At 40.0% G+C, this 16,560-nt stretch overlaps 1 protein-coding gene across 2 annotated transcripts in view; it reads left to right on the plus strand.

The window, feature by feature from the left end:
• Nucleotides 1-16,560, plus strand: part of CWC27 (CWC27 spliceosome associated cyclophilin) — a 121,485-nt gene that overhangs the window by 81,475 nt on the left and 23,450 nt on the right. For both annotated transcript variants that reach the window (XM_083576199.1, XM_083576200.1), the window contains exons 11-13: nt 248-351; nt 14,383-14,492; nt 15,749-15,852. In XM_083576199.1, the coding sequence (XP_083432325.1) occupies nt 248-351; nt 14,383-14,492; nt 15,749-15,852 (318 nt within the window). The remainder of the gene's footprint in view (nt 1-247; nt 352-14,382; nt 14,493-15,748; nt 15,853-16,560) is intronic.

A 16,560-nucleotide genomic window follows, 5' to 3' on the forward strand; every position in this document is an offset into this window, starting at 1 on the left:
GTTCTCTTCCCCCTGCACTCACCCCAAACCTGTTCTGAGGTTTGCTTTGTTTTTTGTTAACTGCATCAAGAGTTTTGAAATTAAACAGGATATAAAATGTTAAAATGAACCTGATAGGCCATATCTGGCATAAATGAATTGCTGTACTCCATATGTTTTATCAGTTTTACTGGGTCTTATCTTTGTCTCTTCTGGGTGGCTTTACTTTCCAAGAAAATTGAATTTATCTCAACATTGTTCTCTGCAGTGAGGACCTACGGAAGGAAGTGCGCCAGTTGAAACGTGAACTGTTAGCAGCAAAGCAAAAGAAAGAAGAAAATGCCTCCAAACTAGAGGAGAATAAAATTGAAGGTAAGAGATAATAAAGGCAACACATGTTTACACTTGTATACCAATGCGATGGAATAACTTTCTCAGGAGGACATGGTGCCAAGTATCCTCAAGATATCCAAATACATTATTCATCCTTTGTTCAAAAAATACAACTTTTCTCAGTGCTGAATCCCCAGCCAGGTATTCTGCCATATTTAACCTTCCCTTGATAGCCTGTTGATTTAAATTTAGAGTGTGTCTCCCAACAATACTTTTTACAGAAGTATTTATTAAAATGTTGTCAGGGTACAAGGTCTTAAATAAAGTCTTGTGTCCTGATCTCTTCTATTCCTTGATATTTTATTTATTTTTATTGCATCTCTATTCTGCCTTTCCTTGAACTGTAGCACTTCCATGACAACTTATTTATTCCTTATAATTTACGTCATCTGACCCCACTGTGTTAATTCCTATGCTCCATGCCAGCATCTTCTGCTGCTGAAGCAGCAAAAGCCACCAAAATACAAAAGTTATCCCTCTTTCAGTCTTTCTTTTGTAATCTCGCTGCCAAAACAGCCCAGGGTTTAAAAATGCATTAAAATACCTCTGACTGTATGGTACAGAATGCGTGCAAGAGTCAGACTTCATAAACCTAATTTAAACAGTGGGGTTATTGCTGACGTTACGCCATCTGAAATAAAAACAACAAAGAGCCTTGTGGCGCATTAAAGATGAACAAACATATTGTGTCATAAGCTTTTCTGGGCCAGAACGTCCTTTGTCAGCTGTTTTGGTAATACTTAGTTTAAGGAGAAAGAGGATATTCTTGCCATAGCAGAGCTAACACCCTGCCTAATGTGTTGTTGATAGGAAAGCGGTGAAGAAAGATTGGAGTACTTAAACTATAACAGGGATGGCCCTCCACATGTGGTTGGACTCCAGCTTCCATCAGCCTTAGGCAGTATGACCAGTGGTCAAGGATGATGCGCTGGTAACCTTGAGGCTGGATTACTGCAATGCGCTCAATGTGGGGCTGCCCTTGGGTTTGGTTTGGAAGCTGTAGCTGGTGCAGAATAAGGCAGCCAGACTGCTGAAGGAGGTTTCTGGTCAAGAACATGTTATACCATTGATAAAACAGCCACACTGACTACCCATCTACTACCGAACCAGGTTCAAGCTTCTTGTATTAATTTACAAAGCCTTCAGCGATTTAGGTTCAGGCTGTCAGGTGTGCGTGCAGGAGCCAGGCCCTGTGACCAATAGGACTCTGCAGGACTGGGGCCTTCCTAAGTTGGTTCTGAAGAGGCAAGGCGTGGCCACACAGGTGAGGCCGATTTGTAACTCACAGCACCTGGTGGCAAGAGCCAGGAAGGGATATAAGGTCAGCATTTTCCTTTCAGCTCTTTGCCACAGCAACACGTTCCCTGTCTTGCTGCGTTTGACTCCTTGCTTCTTGATCCTCGGACCCTTGGCTTCTTGACTCCCAGCTCTCTGACCCTGGGACTCTTGGCTTTCTGACTTCCGGCTTCTAGACTCCCATTCCTGCTCCCACCCCACCATCTTGCCCCCGGTCACGACGTCCCCAGCTGAGACTTCGATCGCCCGTGAACTGAACCGTGACACAGGGTCCCCTTAAACCCAGTTCACCCTCTGAGATCCTCTGCACAGTCGTTCCCCGAGTTGGTGAGGCTCATTTGACAACAGCAACAATATGAGTCCTTAGTGTCATCAGCCTAGTCCTGTGGAATATCCTACCAGCTAAGATTCAAAAGGTGCCTTCTATGCCAACTTTCAAGTGCCTTCTGGAAAATTTCTATTCTGCCAGGCCTATACAGGTAGTTAAGAACACATCCTTCCATAAGGGTTAATTGGTGTCTGTTTTTAACGTTTTTATGGTTTTATTGTATAGTTTTATGTTTTATTGCTGTAAACCGCTTTGATATATTTCTATGACCTAGCAGTATATTAATATTTTTATAACAAAATAAGATGAAAGTATGGGAGCTGGTGGGCCACTGTTACCCCCCCCCCACACACACACTGTACTATAGGGAGTCAAAGAAGAGACAACTCCCAAAGGATTCCCTCAGATGTAGGCAGAGCCTCTGGTGATCACCAGGTCCAGTGAAGGTGAAATTGAATGGACATGGGCAGACACACATTGATGACTGAACTCAGAAACTAAAGTAGAAGGCTTGGGGATCCCAGTGTGAGATAGCTGTCAGGTGAAGCAATAGAAAGGGATCATCTACCACAGGGCCATGTTGAGGCCTATCTAACTACAAGACCGGGCAAGATAGAAGAGGAAAGCCCCAGAGTTTGTGGATGGCACTGCCTTAGATATTTTTGGCTCCCGAAATGAAATATTTTCAGCCTCATGCATGCATATCTAAGAAGATATAAAATGATACAATCTGACATTCCGCATCTCACCCTTTTTTACCATTAAAGAACAGTAGCAATGGCGTACCTTTTTTTCTGTAAAGGCTTGCCATAAGTTATCCTGAGACACCTTTCGCGTCTCACTTATCCTGCGTTTGGTGGGCTGGTTCTCTTATTTTTCTTGTTTCCTCTTGGCTAAATTATATTTCTAAATCCCCCCTCTTGTGTCTTTGAGCTTTTTTGTGCTTTATTCAGCTCGGCAGCCAATAAAGCTGAGCCCCATACAGATGTAGGTTTAGGCAAATTTTCTAATCTGCTTTCAGAAAGGTAAGGTGTCAGTTCCTTTCTGGTGCATTATCAAAACAATGCCTCAGTTGTGAACTGACAACATTTAGACTAGAAAAGGCAACCTGAGCTTTGAAAATAAAGAGAGGATTAAAACCAGTGGTTATTTGAGATACACCCCAGGCAACTTGGAGGTCACATTCAATCATTTAGAAGTTTCTAAAAGCCATCTTAAGATTGGATGAAATCAATAACAGAGCTGTGTATGTAGAAATTGAGATGCCTGCATCCATATTTGTGTATCTAATGGAGCATGGTGTTTTTAAAACACATGATTTTTATTAGAAAATGGAAAAAAATGTTAATCTTAAGGCTTAAAAGATGTCCTATCACATCTGTTACAGGTAATATGCACTCAGGTACTTTCAAGGGGAACAAGCTATGAATATTCTTGAGCAAAATGATATGCCTTTATACATTTGAGCAGTAACTTACTTCTCTGTCCTATTTTACCACTACCTCAGAAGAGTGAGTGTGTGTGTGTGTGTGTGTGTGTGTGTGTGTGTGTGTGTAAAAGACCTGAGATTAGTAAATCCATTCCTGCCAGTCAGGTAACATTGATATATATATTGTGGGACTGGGTGTAATTCCAGCTCCTGCTTATTTGCAAGTGGTGGAGGCAGAGATTATGAAAGTGTGGTGTAGTAGTTAGAGCAGAGGTAACCAATAGGGTGCCCTCCAAATGTTGTTAGACTCGAACTCACAGCAGCACCTTTGACTCCCAGCAGTACCTGCGAGCACAGCCAGTTGGAAATTGACACAAGTTTGGAAACAGACCAATTCCTCATGATAGTATTACACATGTCTTCATTCAGAAGTCTGCACTATTTCCATATCAATCTTAATACACACACAGATATATCACATTAAAATTCATATTTAACTACATATTTTATTTCAATATATGTATTTCTATATTGAATACACATTGTTAATTAAGGGGAGGGGTTGAGCTGGGAAGTGTATTACAGAATTGAAGTGTGAAATCTGAAGGAGAAGTATACTGATTCACACATTAGTCTGGGAAGTGTGGACCAGGTCACCTTCACTCCAGAATTTACAAAAATCCAAATCTTCAAGCTCATCCCCATTAGCTGCCTCATTCTTTCCAGCCCTTTGGTGCTTTATGACTGTAGATTATTCTACATCTTCTAAAGGTTTATTTTGAGTTTTATGTCAGTCTCCTGAAATCAACACCTCTGACGTTTACCTTGAAAGTACCTATGGTGGTGGTTTTTCCAGCAACCGTTTTGCGCATTATGTTACATCTCTTCCTCTTTTGAAAGAAAGAAAATAGCCTGGGGGACAATAAGAATTTCATGTACTCCTTGTATAAAGGGACTGGCAATGTTTCAAGATTTGTCAACACTGTCCCATCAGATTACTACAGAACCAAATGCTGAGGGGCTGATCAGAATCATTATTCCTTATTTGGTGCCAGCATTCATGTTGATGCCACTACTTTGTTGTCATACTTGACCCACCTTAATCCCAGCAACAAAGATCTTCCCATCAAGCTCATGTGTGTTGCACAGAACCTGGGTCTCCTCTTGGTCCCTAGGAACATAAACCACTACACCAGTGTGACATAGTGGTAAGAGTGTTGGACTAGGACCTTGGAGAACTTCTGAGTTTAGATAGGGCCATCTTAGTGGTAGTTCCCTCTGCCTAAGGAGAACCGGCCACTCACTACCACTCCTTGTAAGTTACTTAGATCTTTTCTGTTAGACAGTCTTTTGGTTAATTGTGAGATCTGTTCCTGGTGTTTGTTTTGATTGACAGACTGTCCTATTATATGATATACGATATATTTATTGCCATTGTCCCATACAGAACAATGAAATTGAAAATCTACATAAAACATTCAAAACCCCCTAAAAATTCTGAAACCCCATTTTAAAATACAATATACTATAATATAGTCTTCTCTTATTTTAATGAGAAGCTTTAACTTGATTAGTCTTCTGATACTGTATCTTTAAATCCTATTCTGAGCTACCTTGGGAGCCTTTATAAAAGACTAGTTGTCAGGATACAAGATCTTAAATAAACTCTTGTGTCCTCATCTCCTCTAACCCATTATATTTTATTTATTTTTATTGCATGTCTATTCTGCCTTTCCTTGAAGGAACTCAAGGTGGCATACATGGTTCTTCCAGGTCCTCCCTTTCATCGTTACTACAACACTGTAAATTAGACTGAGAGATGGTGACTGGCTCAAGGTCACCCAATGGCTATCTGGGAAGTCAGAGCCATGTCTCCTCAGTCCTAATCTCAGACAGCTTTCCCTACCCTATTGTTTTAGACTACAATTCCTGTCAATATGACCAGTGATCAGGGAAGGTGACAGTTGTAGTCAAAAATAGCTGGAGGGCACCAGGTAGGGGAAGGCTACTCTAGCCACCACACATCACTAACTCTTGCTATACAGAAATATTATCTGGAATTGTTAAGGAAAGCGGAGACTTGTCCCACTGTGTCATTTATATCCCCTGATATTATTTAAGTTGTTTTAGAAACAAATGGACTAGACTGCTAGTTTGCCTGTGTTACAAAAGCAACAACAAAGCCAAAGTCGTGTACTGTAATATACAGGGATAGTTTTAACCATTATGGTAAAATTTGATAAAGAAGTCCATCTTGTAATTATGATAAATTGCCCCTTCTACTTCTTGCTCCTTGGAACTTTTGGAATTTCCTGCAAAAGAAAATATTTCTTTTTTTTTCTCTCAGAAAGGGGAGCAGTGGCCATATTCACAGCTATAGATAAATGTGGACTACTTGAAGCTTGTCCATGATAAGAAATGGAATAAGCTGTACTGCAGAAAGCTTGAAGGACAGATCATAACTGACAGGTGTCCTCATTTATTTATTTAAAATATATCCATCCCTTGTTTATATGTTTGGTTCCCAACCAAACTTGCTTTTTTGACTTGAGGGAAAGGTCAGTACAAGTGAGAGTTGGACCAGGATATATGTAGCATCTGGAGACTGGGGGCACATGAGGGACAATTGCAGAGGGATTTAGACCTAAGGATCCGCAGCTATTCGGGTTAATTTGATATTACCAGTGATGTGGCTCTCCAGATAAGATTGAACAAGAAAAATTTCCGCTGTCCTAAGTCTAAGGAGTTTGGCTTTAACATATTTTGTTTGACTTATATTTTGTAAACAGTTCTGATTTAGCATGAGAGGGGCAACAAAAATGGTGAAGATCAAAATCTATGACAGAAAGTGGAAGGAGTTTGGTATGTTTACCTTGGAGAAAAGACAATTAAGAAATGACATGAGAGCCATCTTAAGACATTTGAAGGGCTATTACATAGAATGTTAGAACCTGGAAGGACAGGCTGAAATTTTTAAAAGTTATTTCATCTAAATATTATGAAGAGTTTTATGACTATGAACTGTTGAACCATGGGATGGGCTGCCTCCGAATGCGATGAACTCTCCTTCATTACAGGTTTTTAAGCAGAAGCTAGATGGCTACCTGTCAGGGATGCTGTAGTTGTGGGTTTCACATATTGGCTGGGGTTGCCCTAGTTTGCCTTTGAGGTACCTCTTAACTCTGATTCCATAAAATACTGAAATGCTCCAGCCGGCATGGTTAGACCATAGGTTTGCAACATAATTTACAGGAAGGCTGGACGATGTTCATTAAATAACACTTGCATCCACTTTAATGGCATATGAAGCAGTTGGTTTAGATTACTCCTCAAGGAATAGAAATCCTCAAAACACATTGCAGCTATGTTTACTAGAAATGAGGTACTTAATAATATACAGTTAGCATCAGTTGCTTCTGGTTCCTTTTTTCACTGTCCAATTCTTTCTGGCCCTGATACTACATAGTATTTAGGCAAGCATGGATTGAATATCACCTGCTCTTTTTTTAAAGGGTTTTGAGGGGATATTACATGTGGATTTTGGCAAATAATTTCAGTGTGAATTTTTTTTAAAAAAAAAGGAGTGAGGGAGATTTTCCATATACTAACAGAAAAGGCTTCTCCCCTTTGTCTGAAAATTAGTTCATGCTCATTACCTTTAAATATCTGTTGGGTTATATTATATGAGAAACCCTTGGGGGGTTTTTCAGTGCAGTGTAAAGTGTCTTAATTTTTATCACTCTTTTTGTAGATTCTCAGTTGAGATTCCCCCACCTCTTGCTGCCCTAAGGGCAAAAGGTCTGTCAGTTGAGACTGTAAATATGAAACAGAGCTCTCTCTCTCTGTGTTTTTATTTCCCTTTTCTGTTTGGTGCAAGCAGCCGTCTCTCCAAAGACCTGTCAGCCTTAGGTCTTGTGCCATCCATTTAAAAAAAATTGACATCTGGGTTCAGTATAGATTTACTAATCTGCAACCTAGTGCATTGCTTTCCCCCCTATAATTATCTGTCGTTTGATCTTCTGCTAGTGTCATTTTGTTCCTCAAGTTTCTGTGCCCCATAATTGTTTAAAAACCATGCCTGAAGTATCATTCTGGTTGCAACATTGTATGTCTGTCTTCTTTCTCAGAATAATTACTTTCATTGTAAAGGTAGTTTAGCGGACGGCAAAAAGAAAAAAACCCTGATTATTACATTTAGAGAGCATTTATTGCTCAGTATAATAGCACTCTGATTAAACAATAATTCAGGGTTGTGGTGTGTATTTAGTGATGCCCCCATCACAAAAACACATGTCTTCCTAGGGTTGCCTTTGTACAATAAATCCTGGTATAGACATAACAAACCATGGCTTATTGGTAATGAGTCATATGTAAGCACACTCTCTGCTTCCTCTACCCCTTTCCTTTCTCTCCTTGTACATCCAGCTTTCCCAGAGCCTTCCTGATGACATTTAAATAATGTTTAAAATATTTTCATTTGGCCTGCTATTCCTAATATGACTGCAATGATTTTCATCCAAAATGATTGAGTGAGTGAACAAGTCCACCATATCTGATGCACTACTACAACAAATACTTAAATAACTTGCCTTTTCCATATTCTGTTATTCATGTTTGTTTTTTCTTATTAGCGTGATGAAATCGGTTTACAGTTCTTTTTAAAAAAGAAATGTACTGTTCCTCTTGCAGTGATTTGTGGTTTCCTCAGCCAAAAAGACAGGACAAAACAAGAAAGCTGTCAATAGTTCCCATTAAACATAAGAGCAGCAGCTAGTTCTAACAGCTGGAGAGGCTGTGCCTGGGGCAGCATCATTCAACATCCTGTAGAGCTAGTCTTGGGCACTAAATAAAAGAGTAAAATAGATTAAGACAAAGGATTGCTGAAAGCTGCTGGAAACCTGAATCCAGTCTTGCCAGTGAAGGAGACGTTTGTCTCTTATCTTCTCACCAGTCGTTTGTATAATCTCTTGATCTTGTGCTAGTCTGAACCAAATGATCTCAAGCCTAATTCATTTAGATTACTTTTCAGCTTTGGCGAATGCATTGCACTAGTTTATTAAATTTGCATTTCTTTCCTAAATTTGCATTTCTTTCCTATGATCATTCATTCAAATAATTGAGCATACAGGCCCTCAAGCTGCTTTCTTCACACATTTCCTATACAGTGGTACCTTGGTTGTGGAACTTACTCCGTTCTGGGAGTCCGTTTGACTGCCAGAACCGTTCAAAAACCAAGGCACGGCTTCTGATTGGCTGCAGGAGCTTCCTGCACTCAATCGGAAGCCGCAGAAGCCACATCGGACGTTCGGCTTCCAAAGAACATTTGAAAACTAGAACACTTACTTCCGGATTTTTGGCGTTCGGGAGCCAAAACGTACGAGTACCAAGGCGTTCGAGAACCAAGGTGCGACTGTATACCCTTGATAAGCATATATCTTGGGAGTAGTAGTGGTATTGGCTAAATAAATCATTTGAAATTTAAATTCGTTGTACTAACATTAGGCTGGGTTTGGGAGAGAGAGGACAGAGAAGAAGAGAGTTACAGTGAGGATGACCCGAGTTTGCTAGCCAAACTGAAGCCAAGAGGAGTACAGAACTAGGCTAAAGTTATAAATATAGGAAGCTACCTTATACCAATTTGGAAAACTCAGCAGTGGCAAGAGGATTGGAGAAGATCAGTCTACATCCCAATCCCAAAGAAGGGAAGTGCCAAAGAATGCTCCAACTACCGCACAATTGCACTCATTTCACACACTAGCAAGGTTATGCTTAAAATTCTACAAGGCAGGCTTAAGCAGTATGTGGACCGAGAACTCCCAGAAGTGCAAGCTGGATTTCGAAGAGGCAGAGGAACCAGAGACCAAATTGCAAACATGCGCTGGATTATGGAGAAAGCTAGAGAGTTCCAGAAAGACATCTACTTCTGCTTCATTGACTATGCAAAAGCCTTTGACTGTGTCGATCACAGCAAACTATGGCAAGTTCTTAAAGAAATGGGAGTGCCAGATCACCTCATCTGTCTCCTGAGAAATCTCTATGTGGGACAAGAAGCTACAGTTAGAACTGGATATGGAACAACTGATTGGTTCAAAATTGGGAAAGGAGTACGGCAAGGCTGTATACTGTCTCCCTGCTTATTTAACTTATATGCAGAATTCATCATGCGAAAGGCTGGGCTGGATGAATCCCAAACCGGAATTAAGATTGCCGGAAGAAATATCAACAACCTCAGATACGCAGATGACACAACCTTGATGGCAGAAAGTGAGGAGGAATTAAAGAACCTTTTAATGCGGGTGAAAGAGGAGAGTGCAAAATATGGTCTGAAGCTCAACATCAAAAAAACGAAGATCATGGCCACTGAGCCCATCACCTCCTGGCAAATAGAAGGGGAAGAAATGGAGGCAGTGAGAGATTTTACTTTCTTTTTTTTTATATATATAATATTTTTATTTTCCATTTAAACACAATACAACGAACATAAACATACAAAAAACAGAAAACGAAACAAAAAACATGTATCATTTCATATCCTAATTTCATATCCCATCTTCCCCGACTTCCTCATGCCTCCCCTTTCTGTATTCCAAATTCTTATTGATTGTTCAGCAAATCTTCCCTTATTTTAATTTAAATTTAGACTATTCTTCCTTATTCTCCTTGTCTTAACCATTACTAATAGTAACCATTTACTTTCCAGTCCAACATCATTCTAACTTTCATTAACTTTGTAATATTTCTTTAAATAGTCCTTGAATTTTTTCCATTCTTCTTGCGCTGCTTCTCTTCCCTGGTTTCGGATTCTGCTCGTCATTTCTGCCAAGCCCATATAGTCTATCACCTTCATCTGCCATTCTTCCAGTGTGGGTAGTTCCTGCGTCTTCCAGTACTTCGCAATGAGTATTCTAGCTGCTGTTGTAGCATACATAAAGAAAGTTATATCCGTCTTTAACACCCCTTGGCCGACAATACCCAAGAGAAAGGCCTCTGGTTTCTTGGGGAAAGTATATTTAAATACCTTTTTAAGTTCATTATAGATCGTTTCCCAGAATGCCTTAATCTTCGGGCAAGTCCACCAAAGATGAAAAAATGTACCTTCAGTTTCTTTACATTTCCAACATTTGTTATCAGGCACATGGTAAATCTTTGCAAGCTTGACTGGGGTTATGTACCACCTATATATCATTTTCATTATGTTTTCTCTTAAGGCATTACATGCCGTAAATTTTATCCCGGTGGTCCACAACTTTTCCCAATCAGCAAACAAGATATTATGACCAATGTCCTGAGCCCATTTAATCATGACCGATTTAACCGTTTCATCTTGTGTATTCCATTTCAGCAGCAAATTGTACAGAGAGATTTTACTTTCTTGGGCTCCATGATCACTGCAGATGGTGACAGCAGTCACGAAATTAAAAGACGCCTGCTCCTTGGGAGAAAGGCGATGGCAAACCTAGACAACATCTTAGAAAGCAGAGACATCACCTTGCCAACAAAGGTCCGTATAGTAAAAGCCATGGTTTTCCCAGTAGTGATGTATGGAAGTGAGAGCTGGACCATAAAGAAGGCTGATCGCCGAAGAATTGATGCTTTTGAACTGTGGTGCTGGAGGAGATTCTTGAGAGTCCCATGGACTGCAAGAAGATCAAACCTCTCCATTCTTAAGGAAATCAGCCCTGAGTGCTCACTGGAAGGACAGATCGTGAAGCTTAGGCTCCAATACTTTGGCTACCTCATGAGAAGAGAAGACTCTCTGGAAAAGACCCTGATGTTGGGAAAGATGGAGGGCACAAGGAGAAGGGGACGACAGAGGACGAGATGGTTGGACAGTGTTCTCGAAGCTACAAACATGAGTCTGACCAAACTGCGGGAGGCAGTGGAAGAAAGGAGTGCCTGGCGTGCTCTGGTCCATGGGGTCACGAAGAGTCGGACACGACTAAACGACTAAACAACAACAACCTTATACCAAGTCAGACATTTGGTCTATCAAGCTCGGATTTATCTATCCTGACTGGCAGTGGCTCTCAAAGATTTCAGGCCTAGCTCTACCTAGAGATGCCAGGTGCCTTCTGTATGTAAAAGCCAGATGCTCTGCCACAGATGTCTCCATGTTTGCAAGAAAGAAAGTTTGCTTAATTGATTTTTGGCATTTGTAACTTGCCTTTCTGAGATAAAATCAAGGCAGCTAAAGGCCAATTCCCCATGTTCTTCTCAGGCACTTACTTGGCATTTAAACCATCTCTTCCTAGAATGAGTAGTGTTAATAACGGATGAAAGGATTTGCACAGTTCCCTAATTCACCTTCCATACATAGGGGAGTCCATCAGTGCCTTGCTCACAGAGCGTTGTAGTGTAGTCCACTTCTATGAGCTCTTAAATGCACAAACAAGCAGATGAAAAGAATATATTAATCACCTCCAGACTCTCTTTCAACTTTCAGGTTGGGTCTGCACCAAATGTTAATATACTAAGTAGTGTTAGTTGTATCACTATAAAAACTTCACCAGAAAACCAAACATTTTGTTTGTTAGTTAGCAACCCCTATTCAGTATCCTATCCTAGTCAGTAATTCCAATTCCTGGAAGAAGAAAAACCTCATTTTGTTGTATACAATTTTGTTCACAAATATTCTACTCGCACAAATCTACAAATAGTTATGTCAAGAATTTTTTTTTTAACTGTGTATGAAGTGGCTGGTAGGTTTTCAGCTTTAGTGAGTACTGTTTCTGGGATGTTCCAAAAACTGAAGGTAGAGCCATCTTAAAAATCGATAAATTGCTTTTAATATGTTTTCAACAAATTTCACATAGCAGGGTAGGGGTTTCAGGAATCATTTTGGTTCCTGATTTGGGACCATAACTGCACTTTTAAGGAGTTTCACCAACAATTTCATGAATGGGGTTCTGTATTTATCTACATGAATACACTAAATTGTTAAATCTGAATATTCAAGTTTGTTAAAGATGAATCAGAAACCCAAATTTGAACAAAATCAATCTTCAAATAAAAAATGGTATACCTTAAATACATTTTTATTAGATTATTGGTGTTCAGTTCTTTATAGAACAGGACTATGTTTACAATTATAATCTGAGAAAATTATTTTAGATAATGGTGGTGTTTTTGGCAGTGCCTTGCTGCAAAATATTTAAAAACAAAACTAATACAGAACACAGTAAAAACTGGATCCAAACCCTATATTTTTGCAACCTATCATATTTTTGGTACTATACAATGGGGCATAAAACTTCAATATTATAAAGTGGAATACTTAAGCACCAGTTTGTAAACTCAGCCAAAACCCAAAAAGAACATGGATAGCATACTACTTTCCATGTAATCACTATTCCAACTCGAATAAATGTCAGAAGCAAAGAATATTCCGTAAAGTTGCAGAGATACAACATAACAAGGATAGATTAACAAAGTTGGCCCAAAAGTCCATTTTTTTTCTAATGCTCATCCTTTATGTATGACAGTACTACAGTGGCATAGGATAAAAGGGAAATAGACCATTGTGGTTCACTTGAAGCTCTGGAAAGCTAATATTATCTGTTATGTAGCAGGCATTGGATAGGAATTCTGAGAAACCAAAAATAATAATAAATTCAGTTTTGAAACAGTAGTTAAAATCAATGCATTTTTGAAATGTTCTGTCTGCCATCTTGATTCAAAATGGCGTTCAGTTGTACTCAACTTAGATGAAAAACTGCTCCTTGAACTCAGGAACTATCATGCAGCATTTGGTTAACAGATGTCCAAATGCATAGCAAAAACAAGCAAGCAAACCTTTCCAAAACAGATGCATGTCCTGTGCAGTGGCAGCGAGTTCAGACCATGCTTTCAGGACTTCCTTCCCCTACTCCCCCACCACCCATAGTCCGAGACTTCACCACCAGGGACAGTCATAAAGGGCTGGTGGGGAGACAAAGGCAACCTCAATACAAAACACATAGAAAATGCACTGAGTTAAATCCAGAATTAGTTATTTGGAATCAATGGACCTACCACTCTAAGCATAAGTAAGTCTTGATTAAACCCTTTGCTACATGATGTATGCCTGTTGTTCACCTCTGAGACATTTTGTTGCCTGAAGTGAAAGACGATTTGCTTTGCCTTTCCACATATTAACACCTCAGATGGTAAGTAGTTTGCGTGAACTCCAGTGTACTGCCAGGACCTATTCAAATCTTAACATATATGTGTCTTGTTCTGGTCAGGCGACACTGAAATTGTATTTTTCACAAATTGGATTTTTTCTTTTTGGATTATCAATTCTGTGTGGGATTTAACTAATGAGCCTGCTTATGCAATGGGGCTTTTTCCCCACCCCCACCCCAAAATTGGCTCATGGGAAGGGTAGGAGAATCCCCAGAACAGTGTTCAGGGGAAGATAGTGGGGGATTGGTCTATCTAGGTAGATGGAACAATCACCTTAGAACAATGCTGAATTCTTTCAGGGGTGGGGGGAATATATTATTGTGAACCACCCTGAGATCTTGTGATGCAGAGCAGTATATAAATAAAATAAATAAACAAACAAGCAATATTATTCCAAATCCAAGTACAAAGTACTATTCTCAAATCTATTCCCATTTCTTCTGCGACATGAAAAGCTGATATAGAGTGATATATAGTGTTAGCATACTCAGAGTAGACCATAATTCACCATCCCTTTGACTTCAAATCGTTTTTAATCTGCCAAACTAAAATCGTGTACTCACTTAGTGTACAAAACTCCTTGAACTAAATTGGTTTTACTTCTGACTAGACATGCAGTCAGTTAGTTTTCTCAGCAAATTGTGTTTTCTAATGAGTTCATATGTCAAATAGCTAACCAGACAGTATTCAGCACTAGAGGTGATTTATGTAGTCTTATTTCTCTCTCTTTCCCAGTGATGGCATCATAGTCATCCTTGGCTCAGTGCATGTTTTCATTGGTTTCTAAATGCAGATGACAAAGCTGCCCCAAACAGCATTGTTGCAGAATATCTGGAAGAAAAAAAGAAATATGAACAACTGAAACAGCAGCAGCCGAAGAAGGGACCTTCCCGTGAAGTTCAGGTAAATAATTGAAGATGATGAAACCAGCATGATGATTTTAAAACTAATTCAGTTACCCTTTCATTATCTGAGGCAGTGTGTCTCTCAGTACTATCTGCTCGGAATCTGGTTAGCCACTGTGAGAACAGGATGCTGGGCCAGTGGACCTTTGGCTTCATCCAGCAGGACTTCCCTTCTGTTCTCAAAGTTTCTCTTTAATTTTGTTAATGTTGAATTGTGGTCTGAAAACTTAGCTTAATTATACAATCTTCCAATAAATCAGTAGTCTTCAAATGGTTTGGGGGTGGGAAGCTGGGATTCTGTGCAGTCCCGTATAGAAGTTCTGCAGCTGTGCAGAGCAACACTGAGAGCTTTCTCAACTTTAGGAATCCAGAGCTTACAGGTGAGTAATCTGTCTTAAGGCCAAGTAAGCTTCCCCCTCGACCACTCTTTCTCAGCCTTGGGTGCCTAGATGTTGTTTCACTACCAGTGTGCATCTAAACCACTGATAATGGTGCTTATCTGTTTTTATTTAATAAATTAATATGACATCTATAACCTAATGTAAGCAAATTTATTACATTATGAGAATCGAATGGTTCAAATTAAAACACACCAGATCACAATAAAATTAAATATCCTCAGCCAGCAATAATATTAAAGCAGCACTCAGTCCATTAAGATCAGAGATCACAAAATAAAGCAGCACTGCAATAAAAGCAGCCTAACTAAAACACTTAAAATGATGGAAAGGCAGAGCTAAACAATTAAGTCTTTGGTGCTGCTGCTGATGGTAGCATATATTTTGTTAAATTTATTTGTAACTTACCAACGGATGCATAATGGATGCAGTTATAAAGTACTGCAGAAATCTGATTTGCACAGACATTTGCAAGACGATGAGCTGCTCCACTCCGTTCAATGGGAATGAGAAACATTTTCCAGCACAGAAGATAAGGCAGCTCTGCTTGCACAGAGATCTGTATTCCCATTGGAGTACTGGCAGGTTCACTGAAGCCTCATGAACTGGGGCACATGGAATTGAAGTGAGGCAGATGAGTGGGCATACTTAGTGTCTTACAACAACTAGATATAGCTTGTTAGTAGTTCATTACATACGTACGTAAATACTGCACACACAGTGTATTTGCTCAGCTGATTTCACAGTGCAAGTCATCACACCACTTAGATGCTCGCTCACTTCAAGTGTTAGTGTTATTAGGACTTAAAGGTGTGGTGAACTGAGCAAGTTTTCAGCAGTCTTGTTTTAATTCCAGACGCTGGCATTGCTGGACAGATTCAAATCAAAACTGAACCAAGCAATAGCGGAGACTCCTGAAAATGAAGTGTCTGAACCTGAAGTGGAGGATGATGAAGGATGGTAAGAAACGTTTTTGACTTGAAATGTTTGCTTAGGCGCAGCCTTTCTCAACCTGTGGGTCCCCATACGTTGTTGAACTACAACTCCCATCACCCCTAGCTAGCAAGGCCAGAGCTCAGGGATGATGGGAGTTGTAGTCCAACAACATCTGGGGACCCACAGGTTGAGAACCGCTGGCTTAGGGGGAAATGTAATCAAATTGGCTACTCTAACACCAGTGGGTCTCCAGGGTCTCAAACAGAGGATTATTATTATTATTATTTACTATTATTCAATTTCTATGCTACCGTATACCCAGAGGTCTCGGGGCAGTTCACAACAAGAATTTCAAATCACCCACTAACTGTAGATACCAGGGACTGAACTGGAATCTACATGTGCTTGATTGCTGAACTATGATCTCCCTCCCGTTACTGTTTGAAGTGGGTTTTCAGTTCTGCCATGGAGACAAGCTGTTCTTCCAATTCCAGTGTCGCAGCAAATTCTGGTTAGCTTGAACCAGGAATTGAGGAACGGAATTTACATGTACAAACAAGGTAAAGAGTACATTGCCTCGGTAATGGATTGGATGAGAGCCAATAAACTGAAGCTCAAGCCAGATAAGACAGAGGGTGGTTCCCTAGGCTAGATGGGTGGAAGATTTCCTGCTCTTGAGGGGGTTGTACTCCCTCTTAGAGGAGCACGTACATAGCTTGGGGGTGTTCCACA

The sequence above is a fragment of the Podarcis filfolensis genome (assembly GCF_964270895.1).
Source record: "Podarcis filfolensis genome assembly, chromosome: 11".
Classification (NCBI taxonomy): domain Eukaryota; kingdom Metazoa; phylum Chordata; class Lepidosauria; order Squamata; family Lacertidae; genus Podarcis; species Podarcis filfolensis.